General features: G+C 39.3%; 1 protein-coding gene across 1 annotated transcript in view; it reads right to left on the bottom strand.

Moving 5' to 3' along the window:
* The window catches only part of DCN (decorin), a 45,232-nt gene that overhangs the window by 10,099 nt on the left and 17,253 nt on the right, over positions 1–17,880 (bottom strand). Inside the window, exons 3-6 of the mRNA XM_007059196.4 lie at positions 9,903–10,015; positions 1,815–2,028; positions 1,465–1,578; positions 101–194 (exon numbers count right to left, since the gene is read on the bottom strand). Coding sequence (XP_007059258.2) covers positions 101–194; positions 1,465–1,578; positions 1,815–2,028; positions 9,903–10,015 — 535 coding nt within the window. The remainder of the gene's footprint in view (positions 1–100; positions 195–1,464; positions 1,579–1,814; positions 2,029–9,902; positions 10,016–17,880) is intronic.

The raw sequence follows: 17,880 nt of genomic DNA, 5'->3' as shown, positions 1-17,880 counted from the left end.
TTATCACCCTTCTTAACTACAGAGTGATTTCTTCCTATTGTGTGTATTGCAGCTATTGTTTTTTACATAATACTTGTAAGTTATGTGAAAATGTTATTACTTAGCCAAGTTGATGAGTCCAGCTAGACTTTCAGAATCAATTTTGGTGATCTTGTTGCCGTCAAGATGAAGCTCTGTAAGGGATGGAGGAAGGCCTGAAATAGAAGATGTCCCAAAAAAGTTTCAGTATAACTCAAACATAAAAAATGGGCCTGATTCTCAGTTCTATTATGTGTCTTTTATATTGCTAGAGTGGTATAAAAGGGCCTTAGCATAACTGAGATCAGGCCAATTAATTGTGGAGCATGGACCCATCAGAGAAGAGTCATGAATCTTGCAACTTGCACTTTGAAAAGTATTTGTTTTAAACAGTAAAGAAGAACTTTCACAATGAGGAGAACTTGAAAAGCGTGGATTTTCAAATAGCAGTTCACTTTGAGTGAAATGTAACCCTGTGCTGAGGGCTAATATTCACCAACTAAATTGCACATAAATCTTCAAAACAGCTTAAATGGGACTCTGCAGAGAGGTGAATTTCAGCCTGCACACATTTACGTGTGCAGGTGTTAAATCTGGACCCAGATGTCTTTGATAGTTAGCAATAGTGACAAAGAATTAATTTAAAAATGAAAACTACTGTTGGGTTTTTTACTTTTGTGTAGAGCATACTGAAATATGAATCTTAGTGTGCAAATCCCATTTATTACAGAAAAACACCCAGGGCCCAATATTTTGGCTATCTTAAGCAGTATGTACAAAAGAACAGCCATAACAGAAAATGAGTGGGAGAATAATACTAAATAAAAAACTTCTGGTATTAACTTCCTGAAATTGTGTGCATTTTCACAACAGTTTGCTGGACAAAATATTACTATAGCTACCATCATTTCCTGCAGTTTGGAGCCATTTTGTATATTTTTGAATCCTTTTTGCATAGGCTACACTAGAGATCTATTAGTATAATGAATACAATGAAATATTCAAAAAATTGCAAATGTTTCCATTTTGCAAATGAATTCTTCTTTGACCCTGAAGATCACACTCACTCACAGTCACAGGGCCTGGTTCTCATCTCATTTACATTGGTTTACAGTAATCTAACACCATTGAATTCAACTCCTGATTTACACCAGTGTAATTTCAATCAGAATCAGGCCCATAAACATTTTTCCCACTTCCTCTCTCAGCTGGAAGAAATCCCAAATAAACTGGTTTACCTTTGTAACTGAATCTCATGCAGAGCTCTATTAATGGAATATCAAATTGCACCGCCCTTGTACTAGCCCAGTCAAGATTTGGAAGTGCACGGATTTAACTCAAAAGGCTCTGATTGTCTTCTGGTGGAATTTGACCGTGGCCTTGAAGTCTTACTGACCAGTGTATTTTACACGCCTGAATCTGCTAAAATCTCGTAGCTGTTCTTACCTCTAGGGATACTAGTAATGTTGGTATCTGAAATACGGATATAGGAGAGCTTCTTCATCCCTTGAAAGGCTCCATTTTCAAGCCCTGAGCTCTTGAGTGGGTTGGTGCCCAGTTCTGCAAACAAAACATGTTTGTGAAATGTACGGTAGTTTACATTTATAAGTATTAAACAAAAGAGCATTTTTTTCCTTCAGTGAATCATGGATAATTTGGCTAATTGCTGTAGACTATCAAGACACTTCTTGGCTTATCCATGTAAAAGATATTTCAAGTACAGTGGGTTAAGAGTAATATCTAGAAAATATATACTACATCAAGTTACTTTAGCAAAAATCTCTTATGATGCATACCTACGACAATCATACTATTCAGTCCATTAAAGACAACTTTCCTCAGCTTGGTGATCTCATTCTCATGGGCACGTAGCTCCTGAAGGCTTTTAGGCATGTTTTCTGGAAGTTCCTTCAGGTTATTCTTGGAGAGGTAAAGTCTCTCCAGTTTCTTCAGTGGAGCAAAGGCTGCAGGGCTGATCTTGCTTATCTTGTTGTTCACAAGGATCAATGCCTGTGAAATAATAAAGAAGGAGATTTTGTTACCTCCATTGTGGGCATAAATTTAGGGTGAAGTTGCATTAAGACTGAAGAATTCAAAAAACCACTGATTTGCTGTGTTGGCTGTGTTGAAATGCAATGCAGAATTTCAAAAAATCAGAAGAACGCATATTAGCAAAAGATAAATAACTACAAAAATACCTACAAAACTACTTATGGCCAAATCCTGCCCTCTGGTGCATGTGCAGCTCCCATTGGAGTCCATAAGAATCATGTCTACTTCCAAGGACAAAATATAATCCTTTCATTTGACACCAGTGGAGAAGAGGCAACTCACATAAACATAACTGCATCACCACCTCAGTCTCTGTAGTAATAATAACAATAGGCCAAATCGTGTCACTTAGAGCTCCCTGGATGTGATGGGAATAGGAGTGGGGAGTAATTTGTAACACCTATTTTGGGTTGCAGTATTTTGCCCCTACCACCATGCAGCCAGCCAATTCTCCCCACATTCTACCCAGTCTCTCCAAGGAAGAAAATCTGTGATGACTGCATAAGGAAAGGGCACAATCTAGCCTACTAATAATGTCTGACATTATACCTATCCTTTGGGTCTTCCAGTCTGTACTTGTTGGATTTTTGTCTGATTCAAATCACAAATCACATAGTGTGGCCCTTGAAGTCAGTGGGTTTACTCACATGAGTAAGGACAGCTCACTTTAGTAACAATTGCAAGGATCAGCATTTTGGTTTTTAAATCCGATAGTTCAGGGATCATGTCTTAATTTGTAACCCTTACAGCACTGATCACAGTGTTGATGTTTAACAAACAATAATGTAATAAATAGACAAGAAGTTCCTATGCCAATCATTAATGTGAGGACTGTAATAAATCAAAGATAAGGAGTGTTATATATTATAGTGAATCCACATGAGGTTCCTACCATCTTTCCACCTATTTATTTATGCTCCTCACAGAGTGTTATGAAGCTAAGCGAATTAATGGTTGTACAATGCCTTGAGAGTACTGGATACAAAGTGCTATGTACATGTAAAGTATAATTATTTTTATATTTATTAGCAGAGCACAGTTCCAGGGCATTCTTGTTCACTTACTGCACCATATTACTGGTAGGAATGTAAAAAAAAAAACAGATGCCTTCACTCCACATGTTTTGATAGCCCACATATTTTGGTCCCATTCCAATATATTTCTTACCAATTCTTAATCCTCCCATAGTTAAACTTCTGTCAGCTACCAGTATATCTAATGGGAAAAAGCTGAACGTCTGAGTCTTTCATCAATCAGTTAGGCAATAAATAAGTGCCCAGGCGGATATAAGTGTCTGTGGCAGCAACCTCTTCTGAGTGAAAATTGAAAGGTGAAAGGAGAAAAGTGGAATGATAGTTTTGAACAGTGTGTATATGTGTGTGTGTGCACTGTATATTTTCCCCTAATGTATTCCCCTTTCAATTCACCCTAAGTAAAATGAGTAGTATATTTTGTATAGGGTCCACAGCGTACACACATACCTGTATATCTCTGCTTTAATTTTGTGAACTAACCAGCAGCAACCAGATTGTTGGGAGGAGGTCACTCATAGTTCAACAGGCTAGTTCACTGACAATAATCCTTTCCCAAAATAATTTTAATGGTCATATAGAAGATATAGTCATAATTCTCACTTACTCTGTTGACACTGATAAGTCATAAGAACTGCAAGTAGAACAGGTCAATGTTCTGTCTAATGCAATGACCTTTCTCTGAAAATAACCAATGCCACAATTTTTGGAGGAAGCTGTAAATCCCATCCCCAGCATAATGCAGCTAACCACACAATATTAGCACAAGGGGAACAACACTTCTTGACATCAGCTAGTGGTGAATGTTATGCCCTGAATCATGAGGATTTAATGCCCTCTATCATTTTTAATATAACCAGAGTAACTACAAGGGTTATTGCGAGTAATGTACACTTTTTGTTGATTTTTACCAATGGTGATATTTGTATAAGCACCTAAGTTCCATTGACATTCAGTGGAAATTAGGCCCCTAAGGCACACTAAGGCTACGTTTACGCTACACACCACTGGTACGTGTGGCTACATGCTGTAGTGAAGAGCAGGCTGAGTACATGCTGTGGTGTGTAGTACATGGCAGTGAAAGACTCCAGCAGAGGGGAGGCAATGGGGAATGGCTTCAGCAGCTCCCCACTGATGAATCTTTTCCCAGCTGACATCCTACTGCCAGAGCATTTCCCTGCGGCGGGGAAAGGCGCCAGCTGTGGGGAGCTGTTGGAATCCTTCCCAGCTGCCTCCCATCTGGCAGAGCCTTTCCCTATTGGAGGAATCTTTTCCTGAGGAGGGGAACGGCTCCAGCAGTGGGGAGGCACCAGGAGACTACACTGCTAAAAATAGTGTAGACAAGGAGGCAGAGCTTGGGCGAGTAGAGAGCCACGTAGGGTATGTACTCGAGTATATACCCACACCCATCAGGCATGTCTTTACTGTACTTATTGAAGCTGTGCCTCACAGTCAACATTGCTGTTTAAAGTCATGCCAAGGGGACTATGGGTGGATGTACACTATCTGTCCCTGCAAGATGGGCGCAGTAAAGATGTACCTCTAGGTGCTTTTTGAAAAGTTTATCAGAAGTCCTACCTTACATTAGTGAGTAACATGGATTAACTAAAACACTCAGTCAAATACTTCTTTGAATCTAAGTTTGCTGCCGTTTAATTAAATTATAGCCTTATCAGCTTCTTTAAAATTCCCTGTTAGTGTACTGGAGGTAGTTTTGGCCAGAATTAGACAGGCACGGGTTTTACAAAAATGTTCAGTAACTCTCTTTATCCCAGATCTTATCTATCTAGTTGATATTAGCAGAATCTGTAGAGCCCCAAGGAGCAGAACTCTTAGTAATGGCTGTAGCCAAAATTGCTTCGGCCGAACTGTGTTCTGCTTACAAAAATGATGTGCTGAATATGACAATGTTCTATTGGGGAAATTTCTGCAAACTTTCAGAAAATCTTCTCAGTTTACAAATCAGACTAGTTATAAAAAGGCACTTTTTACAAAATTTATGTTGTGGGTAAGAAGATGGGTGTTGTGAAAGGTATATTCCATAAGCCAGTGGTTCTTGACCTTTCCTCTACCATGACTCTGCCTCCCATCTCATAGATTTTAAGGCCAGAAGGGACCATCAAGATCAGGTAGACTGGCCTCCTTCACATCGCAGGCCACAGAACCTCACTCACCTTCTCCTGTAATAGACCCATAACCCCTGGCTGAGTTACTGAAGTCATCAAATCATGATTTAAAGACTAGCTAGTGCCCCCCATTTAATGATAAGTGAAGGGAAAAGTAGGGTGGTTACCACCCCCTGACAGCCGGGTCAGCACCCCAATTGAAGACCCCTGCCATAGGCATTTAACATACGTTATTTTTCACTACCTAGTACAGCACAGAATCTGCAACAGAAGCTTTGGCATGCCTCAGAGCAACAACAATTTCCGAGATTAAGATACCTGTATGGCACCTGGCTATGCCATAACCATGTGGTTTTTTCCATGTCACAATAACTCTATTATACACGGGATTCAGAGAAAAAGAAGTAATTAGCCTTGGAGCGGTAATGTTGACTTTTCTCTGAATGTGCCTCCTATGGTTTACTTGTAACAAAAGTTCAAAAAAAAATAACTTAGTGAGAGTTTAGGGGTCAGTAAAAACATGAACTGAAGGAGAAAAGCCGAGGGAAAACATCTGCAGGCAGCGCTAATGGGGAGGGAGATGGTGTCCAAACACACACCACATGGGCCAAGTAGCCTGAAAAAGAATCAACCTCACAATGGGGGATTATATCCATCTAGCTCAAAAACAATCACAAATGCACTCTGCTGTTTTGTGCAGAACCAAAAATGCTAAAAGGGAGATGGGTACACTTCAGGTTTCATGACAAGGTGCTGAAAATGTCTGACCCTGGTCTACTCTAGCCAAGCATGGAGCCACTTGGAAGGAAAAAGAAAGGTAACCGATTAGTGCAATGCTTGAACAAGGTTGAGGTATTGGTGGTTATGTGAGATCTGTGTGAGACTGTCACTTTCTATTGCTGGTCTGAAAGAAAGATAAATCTTAAACATACACACACACACACGTGAGAGAAAAAGTTGGCGCACACCATTACTTTCCCATAATGCCCAGTTTGAGCAGTGGCTTGGCATGGACATTGGGATACCTAAGCACAGACCATCAATAGTGCCGAAAGGAGACAGGAGGAGAGGAAAAAATAAAGAGGAACAAATAAATCTTGGTATCATAGACACTTCCAAGATAGAATTATCTTTCCTCAAAGCCCATTTAACTGTGGCTGACAATTTATAACAGTTCTCTATATAAGTCATAGACCGTGTGCTTCCATCACCATCTTCCTTGTATAAAGCCCTTTTCCCATTTAGTGGGCCATGGTAGGTGCAGGAGATGGTTTTGTCTTTCACTGCAGGCACAGACTACCAACTAGGAAAGGAGGTAATATTACTTCAGGAGTGGATAACAAACATGCACCTTTTTGAGTGCATTATTTTTTTAGGGCCAAATTCTTATCCTGCCTTCACTTTATGTATGGGAATTTTCAGGCACAAATAGTATAATAAGGTCAACAGTTACTGAGTCTGTGCACATGTGCAAATTTTACATGAAAACAAAATGGAAGCTGGATGGTGACAATCTAGCTTTAATTATAATACGTAAAGCCTCTCATTGTTTCTTCTTTCTAATGCTCAGCTAGAAGCAGATTGATTTCTTGTCCAACAGCAGACTTCAATAGGAAGCAGTGCTATTATCAATGCTAATATGAATGTTGTAAGGTGCAATGTCCGATATTGGATCAAAAAAACACAATATTTTCAATGTCTGTATGATGTTTCCCTAAATGTAGTCACAGCTAAATGAATCATTCATAATGATCCTGTCCACTCAAACAAGAAAAAGAAAGCAAACCTAAAATGAGTAAAAACAGAGTATGTGTTTTCAATTGAACGGGCATGTAAACCTACAGCAACTCCCATGACTTCATTACAGTTTTGCTGGATTCTCACCTCAGTCATTGAGAGAATAAGCAATCCCATAAAGTTTTTTATTTTAAACTTCCATTTTCTCTGTTTTATGGGTGATAGTGTAAATTACATTTCTGCTCACTTTAGGGTTTCTGGACACTGTCACAGTGGTGTAACAACAACGAGGAGTCTGGTGGCACCTGAAGGACTAACAGATTTATTTGGGCATAAACTTCAGATGCATCTGAAGAAGTGGGTTTTTTTACCCACGGAAGCTTATGCCCAAATAAATCTGTTAGTCTTTCAGGTGCTGCCGGACGCCTCATTGGTTTTGTGGATACAGACTAACACGGCTACCCCTCTGATACTTGGGACCATGCAAAGTGGTGTAAAGGGTCTTAAATCTAAATGAGAATCAGTCCTTCAGTAATTTGTTCTGACAAAGCACAGAAATAGAACAAAGAAAAGGACTCAGTTATCCTCTCTATTAGCAATGTTATGGAAAGATGAGTTTATTATTATCATTTAATTATTTATTTATTATTTATTGGCATTACCGTCTTGCTAGGTGTGGTACAAAAAGAGCATTATTCTCGTTTTGAAACTTATCTTAGGTCAGCGCATCAAGCAAAAATCACTATCTGAATGGGACAGATGCAGGATTTTTATCTTAAGAGTTTGCAGCTCCAGAGCAAGAAGGCAGTGGTTAAGATGTTAGGAATACTTTTCACTTTTTGTAATGCCTTTTTTTTTTTTTTCAAAATGTGGACTAGCAAACTGCACACATATGATGTGACAACAATGTAGAAACTTCCACCTCAGAGACTCTTTTTGTTATTCACTAAAATTAGGAGTGGACAGTAAAAAGTTCTTCAAATTATAATTAGCCATAATAAATGGTAATATAATATTATTCAGGGCTGTTTTTGCCAGCTGATGATGGTATCCTTATCTGATGTTAAATCTCTAACATCTTCTTAGGGGACTTACAAGTAAAAGCAGTTTTTTAAGTTGATGAAAGTTCTTTAATTTCCTAAGCAATTTATTAGATTATTTCATTATGGTGGTGCCTAGATGCAATATTGCCAACTCCAAGCATACAAAACTCATGATTCAGGCACCAAAAAAATCATGAGATACGGCTTCAAAATCATGAGGGTTTTTTTTAAATTAATAATTTTGGAGTTCTATTTATCTGACTTCTGTGTTTTAAGTCTTCAGGTCACACTCGGGTCACATTTTCAAACTTTTCTTCACAACCTTTTTTTGAATGAATGCTGAGATCCTCACCTAATTCCATCTCTCCAGGAGCTGAGGCTTTAAGAAAAGCAACAAATATTCCTAGACTTGTGATAAAATTGCAAGAGTTGTTAACTCTGGAGCAGCCAACCAAGAACAGTGCCCCACTGTGCAATCAGAATAGGAGACAGCCCTGCCCCAAACAGCTTGCAATCTAAATAGAGCTGGTTTGCTCATGCAGTAGTCTGCATGGGACTGTGGCTTTGCTTCGGCCTTGGAACAATGTAGTTTGTGACTGTAGTATATATGGGTCCTTACTATACAGTAAATGCAGTGTGCTAACATCATTTGAACACCATACTATAAAGTATGAGGCGAGAGCCAGTCAAATACCAGTATATCCCAGGCATCACAGTTAGAGAAATATCTGGGCTACATAAATAATTGATGATCCACAAGCTGTACAGAGGTATGTCATCACCATAATCTCTGAGATACACTTCAACAGGTAGACAAATGTGTTTTTTAATAAGACCCTTTTTAACAAGACCCTTAGAAATATGTAATTGCAGCAGGTGAAAATCTATAACTAGAGAATCTAAATGGCCCAACAAAGGTGAGGAGCAATGTTTATTGGGTGTAATGATGCTGACTGCTCAAGCAGGCACATTATATAACTAGTTTGTTTTTTTCAGGAAGGATAACAAAGTTCTCCACCTTTTATATTAATAGCTAACTCAATTTAAGGTAATAGTTAGTATTAATTTTATGTATTTTTTTCTTTTGGTGCCCAAATGTGTTCCTGGGGGCTCTCAGGAAGACATAACTTTTCCTTGAAGAGTTTACAAATTAAATTAGACATGTGGGAACAAGGGGGAAACAAGAAAATAAAGATGGTTTTACAAGAAAACGTGGGACATCAACAAAGATGGTGGGTGAAATCCTGACCCTATTGATGTCAGTGGGGCCAAGATTTTATCTAGTGATTTTTTCTCTTTATTAAATGGATATGTTCATTGGTTTATTTTATGTAGGCGTCATGGCAGAAGTGTAAGAAAGAAGTAGTAAGAAAGAACTTGAATGACAAGAGGGAGTGGGTCTTGTAGAGCACTTCAGTAAGGCCCTGATCCAGCAAAGCACATAGACACGTGTTCTGTGAGGAACATAAGCAGTCCCAGAGATGGTGCTGTGGACAAATGGGGAATCAACGCTGGCATTGTTAGCAAAGTAGAAGGGATGAAGAACAACTTGAAATGAAACTATGTTGGCTAAACAAGTGGAGAAAGAGTTATGAAGAGCCTTGAAGCTGATGACAAGAAACTCAGACTTGACGTGGTGAAGAAAGGGGAGCCAGTCAGTTATTCAAAGAGGGGCAGCGACATAATCAGGCAAAGAATATGATCTTAGCAGCAGCATTTCCTAACTTATTGAATGGGAAGCAAAGGGGGTATTGCTGCTTGATTGCACAGTATAAGTGTGAAGTGTAGAAGATACAGCATTAACATGTCTCAAGTTTCTTTCTCTAAATTACAGCTCTAAAATGCATCATCTCCTCCTCCCATTTTCAACAACTGTCAATTCATTATTCACTTACATGGAGATCCTTTAAGTTCTTGAAATCCCCTTCCTTTATTTCAGTGATTTTGTTGTTCTGTAAATCGAGCAGGGTTGTGTCTGAGGGAAGATCCCTTGGCACTTTCTCCAGGCCTGTGGAGGGAGAAGAGGAGAAGCAATCAGCTCCAAAAGCATTAACCAGCTTTGAAGAAGGCCAAGATTTTTCTTGGCAACATTTAATTTTTCAGCAAACCAGCCCTCTCAAGGATTAATTTTCTGAGCGGCTTTAAACAGATTTTTCCTAGAGTTTTTCAGTCCCCATCCAGTCAAAAGGGGCCGTGCTTTTCATTTTGTCATGTCATGTCAAAAGACATTTATTCATATTTCCACTCCACCATTTTCTGAGAATTTTTCAAACCTATAATTCTATACAGTGTAAGGGACTCAATTTTGCAAACCCTTTCTAATCCAATTTATTGCCCTGGCTTTAGCGAATTGCTTGAAGAATCAGATTAGCTGGATCAGGCCCCAGATTTCTGTCTGTTATTTTCACTGTATACAGGGCTTCTGTGAACAGAAACCATTCCTACCTCTTAGATTATGCTCGATTTTAGAGGTATGCTTAATTACAGTTACTATGCTTAATTACAGTTACTGCAAGTAAATGAAGTCTCCAAAAAATATTAGATGGGCCCAATCCTGCCCCACTCAAGTGAAAGGCAAAAACTCCCCTTGATTTTAATGGGCGACAAAATCAGAACTTAACTTCAGAAGCTGCTAGTAGTTTTCATTTTCACCCCTATCACTCCTACATGCACACAAAATACTGAAGCTGAGAATGATTCAACAAACTTGAACAAACTTGCAGTAAAGCTGACAATATCTCAACTCCACCTTAAAAAAACAAAACAGAAAAAGACATTTTTCTTTAAGCTGAAGCTAGATCCAAGTTTTATGGAGAACAGATCTCTGGGTTTCAGTATGCCGAAATGTCAGAATGCAGGGATGCCAAAAGAACATCGGACAATTTAAATTAAAGACTCTCTTTGGGACCATTTTCTGAATAGCTGATATGTAGCTCCGATGAAGTAATGGAAATAAAATTACTTAGTGTTGAATATTACAAGCTTTGCCCAATTTTCCTTTTGTGCTATGACTTAGTCTGATGAAAACCTCACAACGGATATAAAGTTACCTATTTTCTTTCCTAACTAATGAGCCTGGTTTTAACAAAATGCAAAATATTGTATGAGAGAGGGCAGAGATAATTTATAGATACTAATAATGTCTTTGTATGCACAACGAACAGAAGTAGATCTCTCTGGACTTGTTTAGGACAGACATTCTATCAGTAATACTGTAAACTAATGTAAAATACACTTGAAATCTCCTCAGAAAGGATTTGAACTTCTAAGATGGATGTTTTTAGTCTGACCCAGTCCTGAGTTGTCTCTGAAAGGTCACTCTGTTGGTATCTCTCCGATATGATGATACATTCTGGCTATTATGTTGTTTGCAAACTGATGAAGAACAATTTTTCTTTTCATGTTTTTTCTTTTAAAATAAAATAAAACATACTCTGCAACATGAAGCCCTGATGCTGTAAACACGTAAGCACACGCATAAAGTTAGTCATATGCATAAATGTTTGCAGGTTTGGAGCCTGTGTTTCTATCCTGAAATCCAGTTTGGGGGTGAAAAGTCTTTGTTTTTTATAGAGAGAGAAATGCCTCTTTTAATAGTTTGCCGCAATTCACCAAAATAACCCCTTCCCCCCTCTGTAGACACAGAGAGAGTTTACTTTGGTGAATTATGGCAAACTATCAAAAGAGGCATTCCTTTTGTAATATATTTAATTGAGCTTTATAGCTATCACTGTTATTTATATATGTTTCTGTTTGCTAACTGCATACATTTCCAGCACTACCTGCCAAACTTTGGATAATGAGTGGCCATGCCTGAAACCAAGGAGAGATAAATAATTTATGTAACCATTGTGGAGACTTTATTCCGATATAGGATAAATCTACACTTGTGTTGATGTGTAGAGTACACACACTGCACACCCAGCTAGCACAGGCATAAATAGCAGTGGAGATGGTGAGGCAGGGCATATGTGGATAGAATAGACTAGAGTGCCCTACACACCTAAATCCTATAATGTACAGCCTCATGGAATCGTAGCACTGGAAGGGACCTGCACTCATATCTAGACCGTCCCTGACAGGGGTTTGTCTAACCTGCTCTTAAAAATCTCCAGTGATGGAGATTCCACAACCTCCCTAGGCAATATATTCAAATGCTTAACCACCCTGACAGTTACAAAGTTTTTCCTAATGTCCAACCTCAACCATCCTTGCTGTAATTTAGTACATTTCTTCTTTCTCAGAGGTTAAGGCAAATAATTTTTCTCCCTCTGCCTTGTAACAACCTTATGTACTGAAAACTGTTATCATATCACTTCTCAGTCTTCTCTTCTCCAGACTAAACAAACCCATTTTTTAAAATCTTCCCTAACAGGTCATGTTTAGACCTTTAATCATGTTTGTTGCTCTTCTCTGCACTTTCTCCAATTTGTCCACATCTTTCCTGAAATGTGGCACCCAGAACTGGACACAGTACTCCAGCTGAGGACTTATCAGCATGGAGTAGAGTGAAAGAATTACTTCTCATGTCTTGCTTACAACACTCCTGATTGTTTGCTGTTCTTGCAACAGTGTCACACTGTTGATTCATATTTTGCTTGTGGTCCACTCTGACCCCCAGATCCCTTTCTGCAGTACTCCTTCCTACGTAGTAATTTTCAACTTTTTATGTGTGCAACTGATTGTTTCTTCCTAAGTGGAATACTTTGCATTTGTCCTTATTGAATTTCATCCTATTTTCTTCAGACCTTTTCTCCAGTTTCTCCAGATCATTTTGAATTTTGATCCTATCCTCCAAAGCACTTACAACCCCTCCAAGCTTTGTATTGTCTTTGTATTTGTATTGTATTGTATTGTATTGTCTTTGTATTGTCTGCAATCATTATAAGTGTACTCTCTATGCCATTATCTAAATCATTGATGAAGATAGTGAACAGAACCGGAACAAGAACTGATCCCTCTGGGACCTCACTCAATATGCCCTTCCAGCTTGATTGTGAACCACTGATAACTACTCTCTGGGAACAGTTTTCCAACCAGTTATGCACCCACCTTATAGTAGCTCCATCTAGGTTGTATTTCCCTAGTTTGCTTATGAGAAGGTCATGCAAAACAGTATCAGAAGCCTTACTAAAGTCAAGATATACCATATCTACAGCTTCCCCCTATTCACATGGCTTGTTACCCCGTCAAAAAAAGCTGTTAGGTTGGTTTGATACAATTTGTTCTTGACAAATCCATGCTGTTGCTTATTACCTTATTATATTCTAGGTGTTCGCAAATTGATTGCTTAATTATTTGCTCTATTATCCTTGTGGGTACTGAAGTTAAGCTAACTGGTCTGTAATTCCCTGGGCTGTCCTTATTTCCCTTTTTATTGACGGAAACTATATTTGACCTTTTCCAGTCCTCTGAAATCTCTCCCATCTTCCATGACTTTTCAAAGATAACTGCTAATGGCTCAGTTATCTCCTCAGTCAGCTCCTTGAGGATGTATTTCATCAGGTCCTGGCATCTTGAAGTCATCTAACTTGTCTAAGTAATTTTTAACTTTTTCTTCCCCTATTTTAACTTCTGATCCTACCTCATTTTCACTGGCATTCACTATGTTAGACGTCCAATAATTACAAACCTGTTTGGTGAAAACCAAAACCAAAACGTCATTTAACACTTCTGCCTTTTCCACATTTTCTGGTATTATTCCCTCCCTCTTGGCCCCCCCAATTGCGTAATGGGCCTACCCTGTCCTTGGTCTTCCTCTTGCTTCTAATGTATATATAGAATGTTTTCTTGTTACCCTTGATGTCTCTAGCTAGTTTAATCTCATTTGTGCCTTGGCCTTTCTAATTTTGTCCCTACATACTTGTGTTCTTTGTTTATAGTCATCGTTTGTAATTTGACTAGTTTCCACTTTTTCCACTGCATGCATCCAATGAAGTGAGCTGTAGCTCATGAAAGCTTATGCTCAAATAAATTTGTTAGTCTCTAAGGTGTGACAAGTCCTCCTTTTCTTTTTGCGGATACAGACTAACATGGCTGCTACTCTGAAATCTGTCACTTTTTTTAGGACTCTTTTTTGAGTTTCAGATAATTGAAGATCTCATGTGTTCTATGTTCCTCTTTTAACTCTTGAATTAAGGTTGTGCAGAGTTTCCACATCAGTACTGGTGTGGGTTTGATGTGTTCACAAATCTCAGTCCCAAAGTGCATGGAACATGAGCTATGGATATTCATATGGAGTAGCCACCGTTACAAAGACACTAGTTACCACAAATGGTGGTATCTGAGGTAGCACAGTTATTTCCTTCAACTTAAAACAACAAGTTTTCCCTATTCTTAGCTTAGGAAAATAAGCTGTGGTTACGCAATGCTGTGGTAATTGTGGATAAATATAGACTGTTAATGGTGACCATCATAGCCAACAAGAACTAGGAATCCCTGATCCTGTGGATGTTCCAGGTAAAGGTGCCTTTTTGTCTAACTTTTACTTTTTAACAAACATACAGGGTAGGGATGTTTCACTTTCAGCCTCTATGAACCAAAATGTCAGTTATTTTCACAAATCCAGCATGCACCAGATCATAGAGGGGCTCACATAGCTGTATATCATCCTTGTACTACCATGTTCCACACAGTACTAATTACAAACTTTAGCCAAAATTTTCAAAAATAGATGCCTGAAGTTGGGCTCCCAAACCCATATGTAGGGACATCAGTGGCCTGATTCGCAAAACTGTTGAACACCTAGCAAGTCCCACTAACCTCCATGGCAGCTACTGGGTGCTCAGCAACTTTGGAAATAAGGCTAGTTATTTAGGTGTCTAAATATGGATTTAGGGGCCTAATTTTGGGCACCTATTTTTGTTAAGCCTGGGCTTCTTTTAAGCATACTATTTTTAAAGACCCTGTGTTATATATCAAGACTTTGTCTGATCATTGCCAACCTGAAACATAAAACATCTGATACAAAGTTTTCAGATTTTGGCTTTTCAACTTTAGGCTTTTAAATCCATATGAAAGTTGTCTAATATTAGGCAACCAAGTTTAAATATTTTGGCTCTGATATTTATCAAAACTAAGCATAATATACATTTAATCAATGGATTCTTAATTACATTAACATCCAAAAGCTTTTGTACAACAGAACCATCCTGCTTGAGATGAGTTATGAGTGCTACCTCCTGAGAACAAGATGACTGGCTGTGACAGGTTGTAACTGGCCCTTTGAGGGCCCCTACCACACCCCACTCCAAGAAAAGAGCAGTGAAGTTAGGTCCTCCAGACCTGCCTAGAGAGACTGCATAGACGCAGCCAATCAGAGCCCAGTAGACTCAGATAAAAGGAGCTGTAGGGGCTCTGTATGTCAGTCTCTGACTGGGAGAAGAGGGATGAGGAAGGGGGCTTGGCTTGGACTGGACCGGAGGTGCTTGATGGGCTGATTTACTGGCCCTAAGAATGAGAGAACCTAAGAGCTGTAACCTTAAGTTAATGGGTGAAAGGAAAGGGGCTATGTGGAAAAAGGCCCAGGGAATAGCAGCAGTGAACTGGAAGCAGTGGTATATGGCTGCTGTATATAGGGTCCCTGGGTTGGGACTTGGAGTAGTGGATGGGCCTGGGTTCCCCCACTGGCAGTAGTGAAGTAGCCTAAGTGGCTCCTTTAGAAGTCTGATCAGAGAACTGGATTTAAAGGTGTCTAGGAGGTGTTGAAGAGAGAAGGCACCTTCAGGAAGGAGGGGGCTGAGTCCAGCTTGAGCTGGGGTTTGAAAGACTTTTGTTCTGGACTTCAATAGCCTACAAGGGGCTCATCCATTTGACTGTCTGACTTAGCCAGAGGGCTGAGCCACTGAAGATGTGCCTAGCGAGGTCAGTTACCTACAGAGGGCACCAGCAGCAAGTGAAAAAAGATTCTAGCATCACACCCAGCCAACAAGAGGCACTGAGGAGGTGAGCACTCCCTGTCACACTGGTAAGAATCAAATTGGCATCATATACTCTTCCATCTGTGTTTAGGGCATGGAACTGTCCAATATGGCATAAGCTTCTCCACATTTCACTGCTAAAAAACATTACCCCTAACTTAGAGCTGGATCCTACTCTCATTAAAGTCAATGGCAAAACTCCTATTGATTTCTATGGTGCAGGATCAGGGCCTCAGTGCATTAGCCATGTTACTTGGTTCACAATCTCCTTCCTTAGAAGTTTTTAAGGTCAGGCTTGACAAAGCCCTGGCTGGGATGATTTGATTGGGGATTGGTCCTGCTTTGAGCAGGGGGTTGGACTAGATGACCTCCTGAGGTCCCTTCCAACCCTGATATTCTGTGATTCTATGATTCTATATACAAATTTGCCTTCAGCCAGAGGCATGGTTGTGATAACACTGATGACTATGAACATGTGCTAAAATAGCACTTTTCAGTTGAAACAATTTTGTCATAAGAGGGGTTTACTGTAAAACAAAGAGCTTATCAGGTTTTTATACAAATATTAAAATGGTTAAATCATTTGTATTCCTATTAATATCCATACCTTATAGTTGCCAATAAAGGACTTCTATTTATTTTTAAATAAAATAGTGCGTGTGATTTAAGCAGTTAAGGTAGGGAGGTATGGCACACTAGAAACAATACAATTGTAATATTATCTGATGCCCAGGGAACATGTTCAGTATGTATGCTTGTATTACCACTGAAGGGGTTACTCGCTAGAGACTAGACCTCAAGGTGTATTTTTAGACTGAACACTTCAAGTTTCAAATATCTGTGACCTACATCTTCAAGCTTCATATATGAATGAGAAATGGGAAATCGTTTTGGATTAATTAAAATGAATCATAAGTGACACATGTGATGCAAACCTTGGTACAATCATCAAACATCTGTTTGTAATTTTGGCACTAGCAATATAAAAATGAATTTGTAAATGTTTCCTATGCTTTTCTTTTAAACAGAGAAATTTACAGTAACATCAAAAGTCTGTTTCATATATATTATGTATAGACATATATATAATTCCCACCCTTAAAACACTAAACTTAGTTTACACAATGTATAGTGTATGTTACCTACATGCTTCTACTGCAGCAAATTATTTCTTTAAAAAGCCTAAAGGGGTGGGGAGAAACAGTGGGGAAGAAGCGGGGATTTTTGCTGAATCCTCTGTCTGTGTGCATGTGCAGAGAACAGCACAGGGCATTTAGAAGTTCCCAGAACGCCTAGAGGGGTGGTAGTTACTAGGCATGCTGAGTAGTTGTCTCTGGGGCTGTGCAGAGGGTTTTCATTAAGGGCAAGCAAACTACCAAGATCCACACCTTCATGGTCATGATCAGCCAGCTGGAGCGCAGTGGGGAAAAGGCTATAAATAGTGGAAGTTGGAGGCAGCGCTATGGGCTCAATGGTTGAATAATGCAGGACTGAGTTGTGTCCTACAGCCAGACTCCCTATCTCGCTGGACCCTGAGGAAGCAGCCAACTACTGACTCCAGGATTGGAATTGCTGAAGACTGAGAGGTTTCAGAGTAGCAGCCGTGTTAGTCTGTATTCGCAAAAAGAAAAGGAGTACTTGTGGCACCTTAGAGACTAACCAATTTATTTGAGCATGAGCTTTCGTGAGCTACAGCTCACTTCATCGGTAGTCTCTAAGGTGCCACAAGTACTCCTTTTCTTTGAGGGAGAGTATATGATTGTATAATTAAAGACCAAATTGTAATGCACATGTAACCAGTGCCACCTTCACTTTGTTTCCCTTTTAAATTGTTCAGCAATGAGAATGGACTCAGTGCTGTAGAACGATATAATACTTGGTAGATACCATTAGTCTGCCCCCATCACATGTAATTTACGAGATCCGTAGGAGGTGGGGGTCTCACAACCTACCT

Source organism: Chelonia mydas, chromosome 1 (assembly GCF_015237465.2).
Source record: "Chelonia mydas isolate rCheMyd1 chromosome 1, rCheMyd1.pri.v2, whole genome shotgun sequence".
Lineage (NCBI taxonomy): Eukaryota > Metazoa > Chordata > Testudines > Cheloniidae > Chelonia > Chelonia mydas.
The sequence above is the reverse complement of the archived record's forward strand: the minus strand, read 5'-3'. Positions and strand labels throughout refer to the sequence as shown.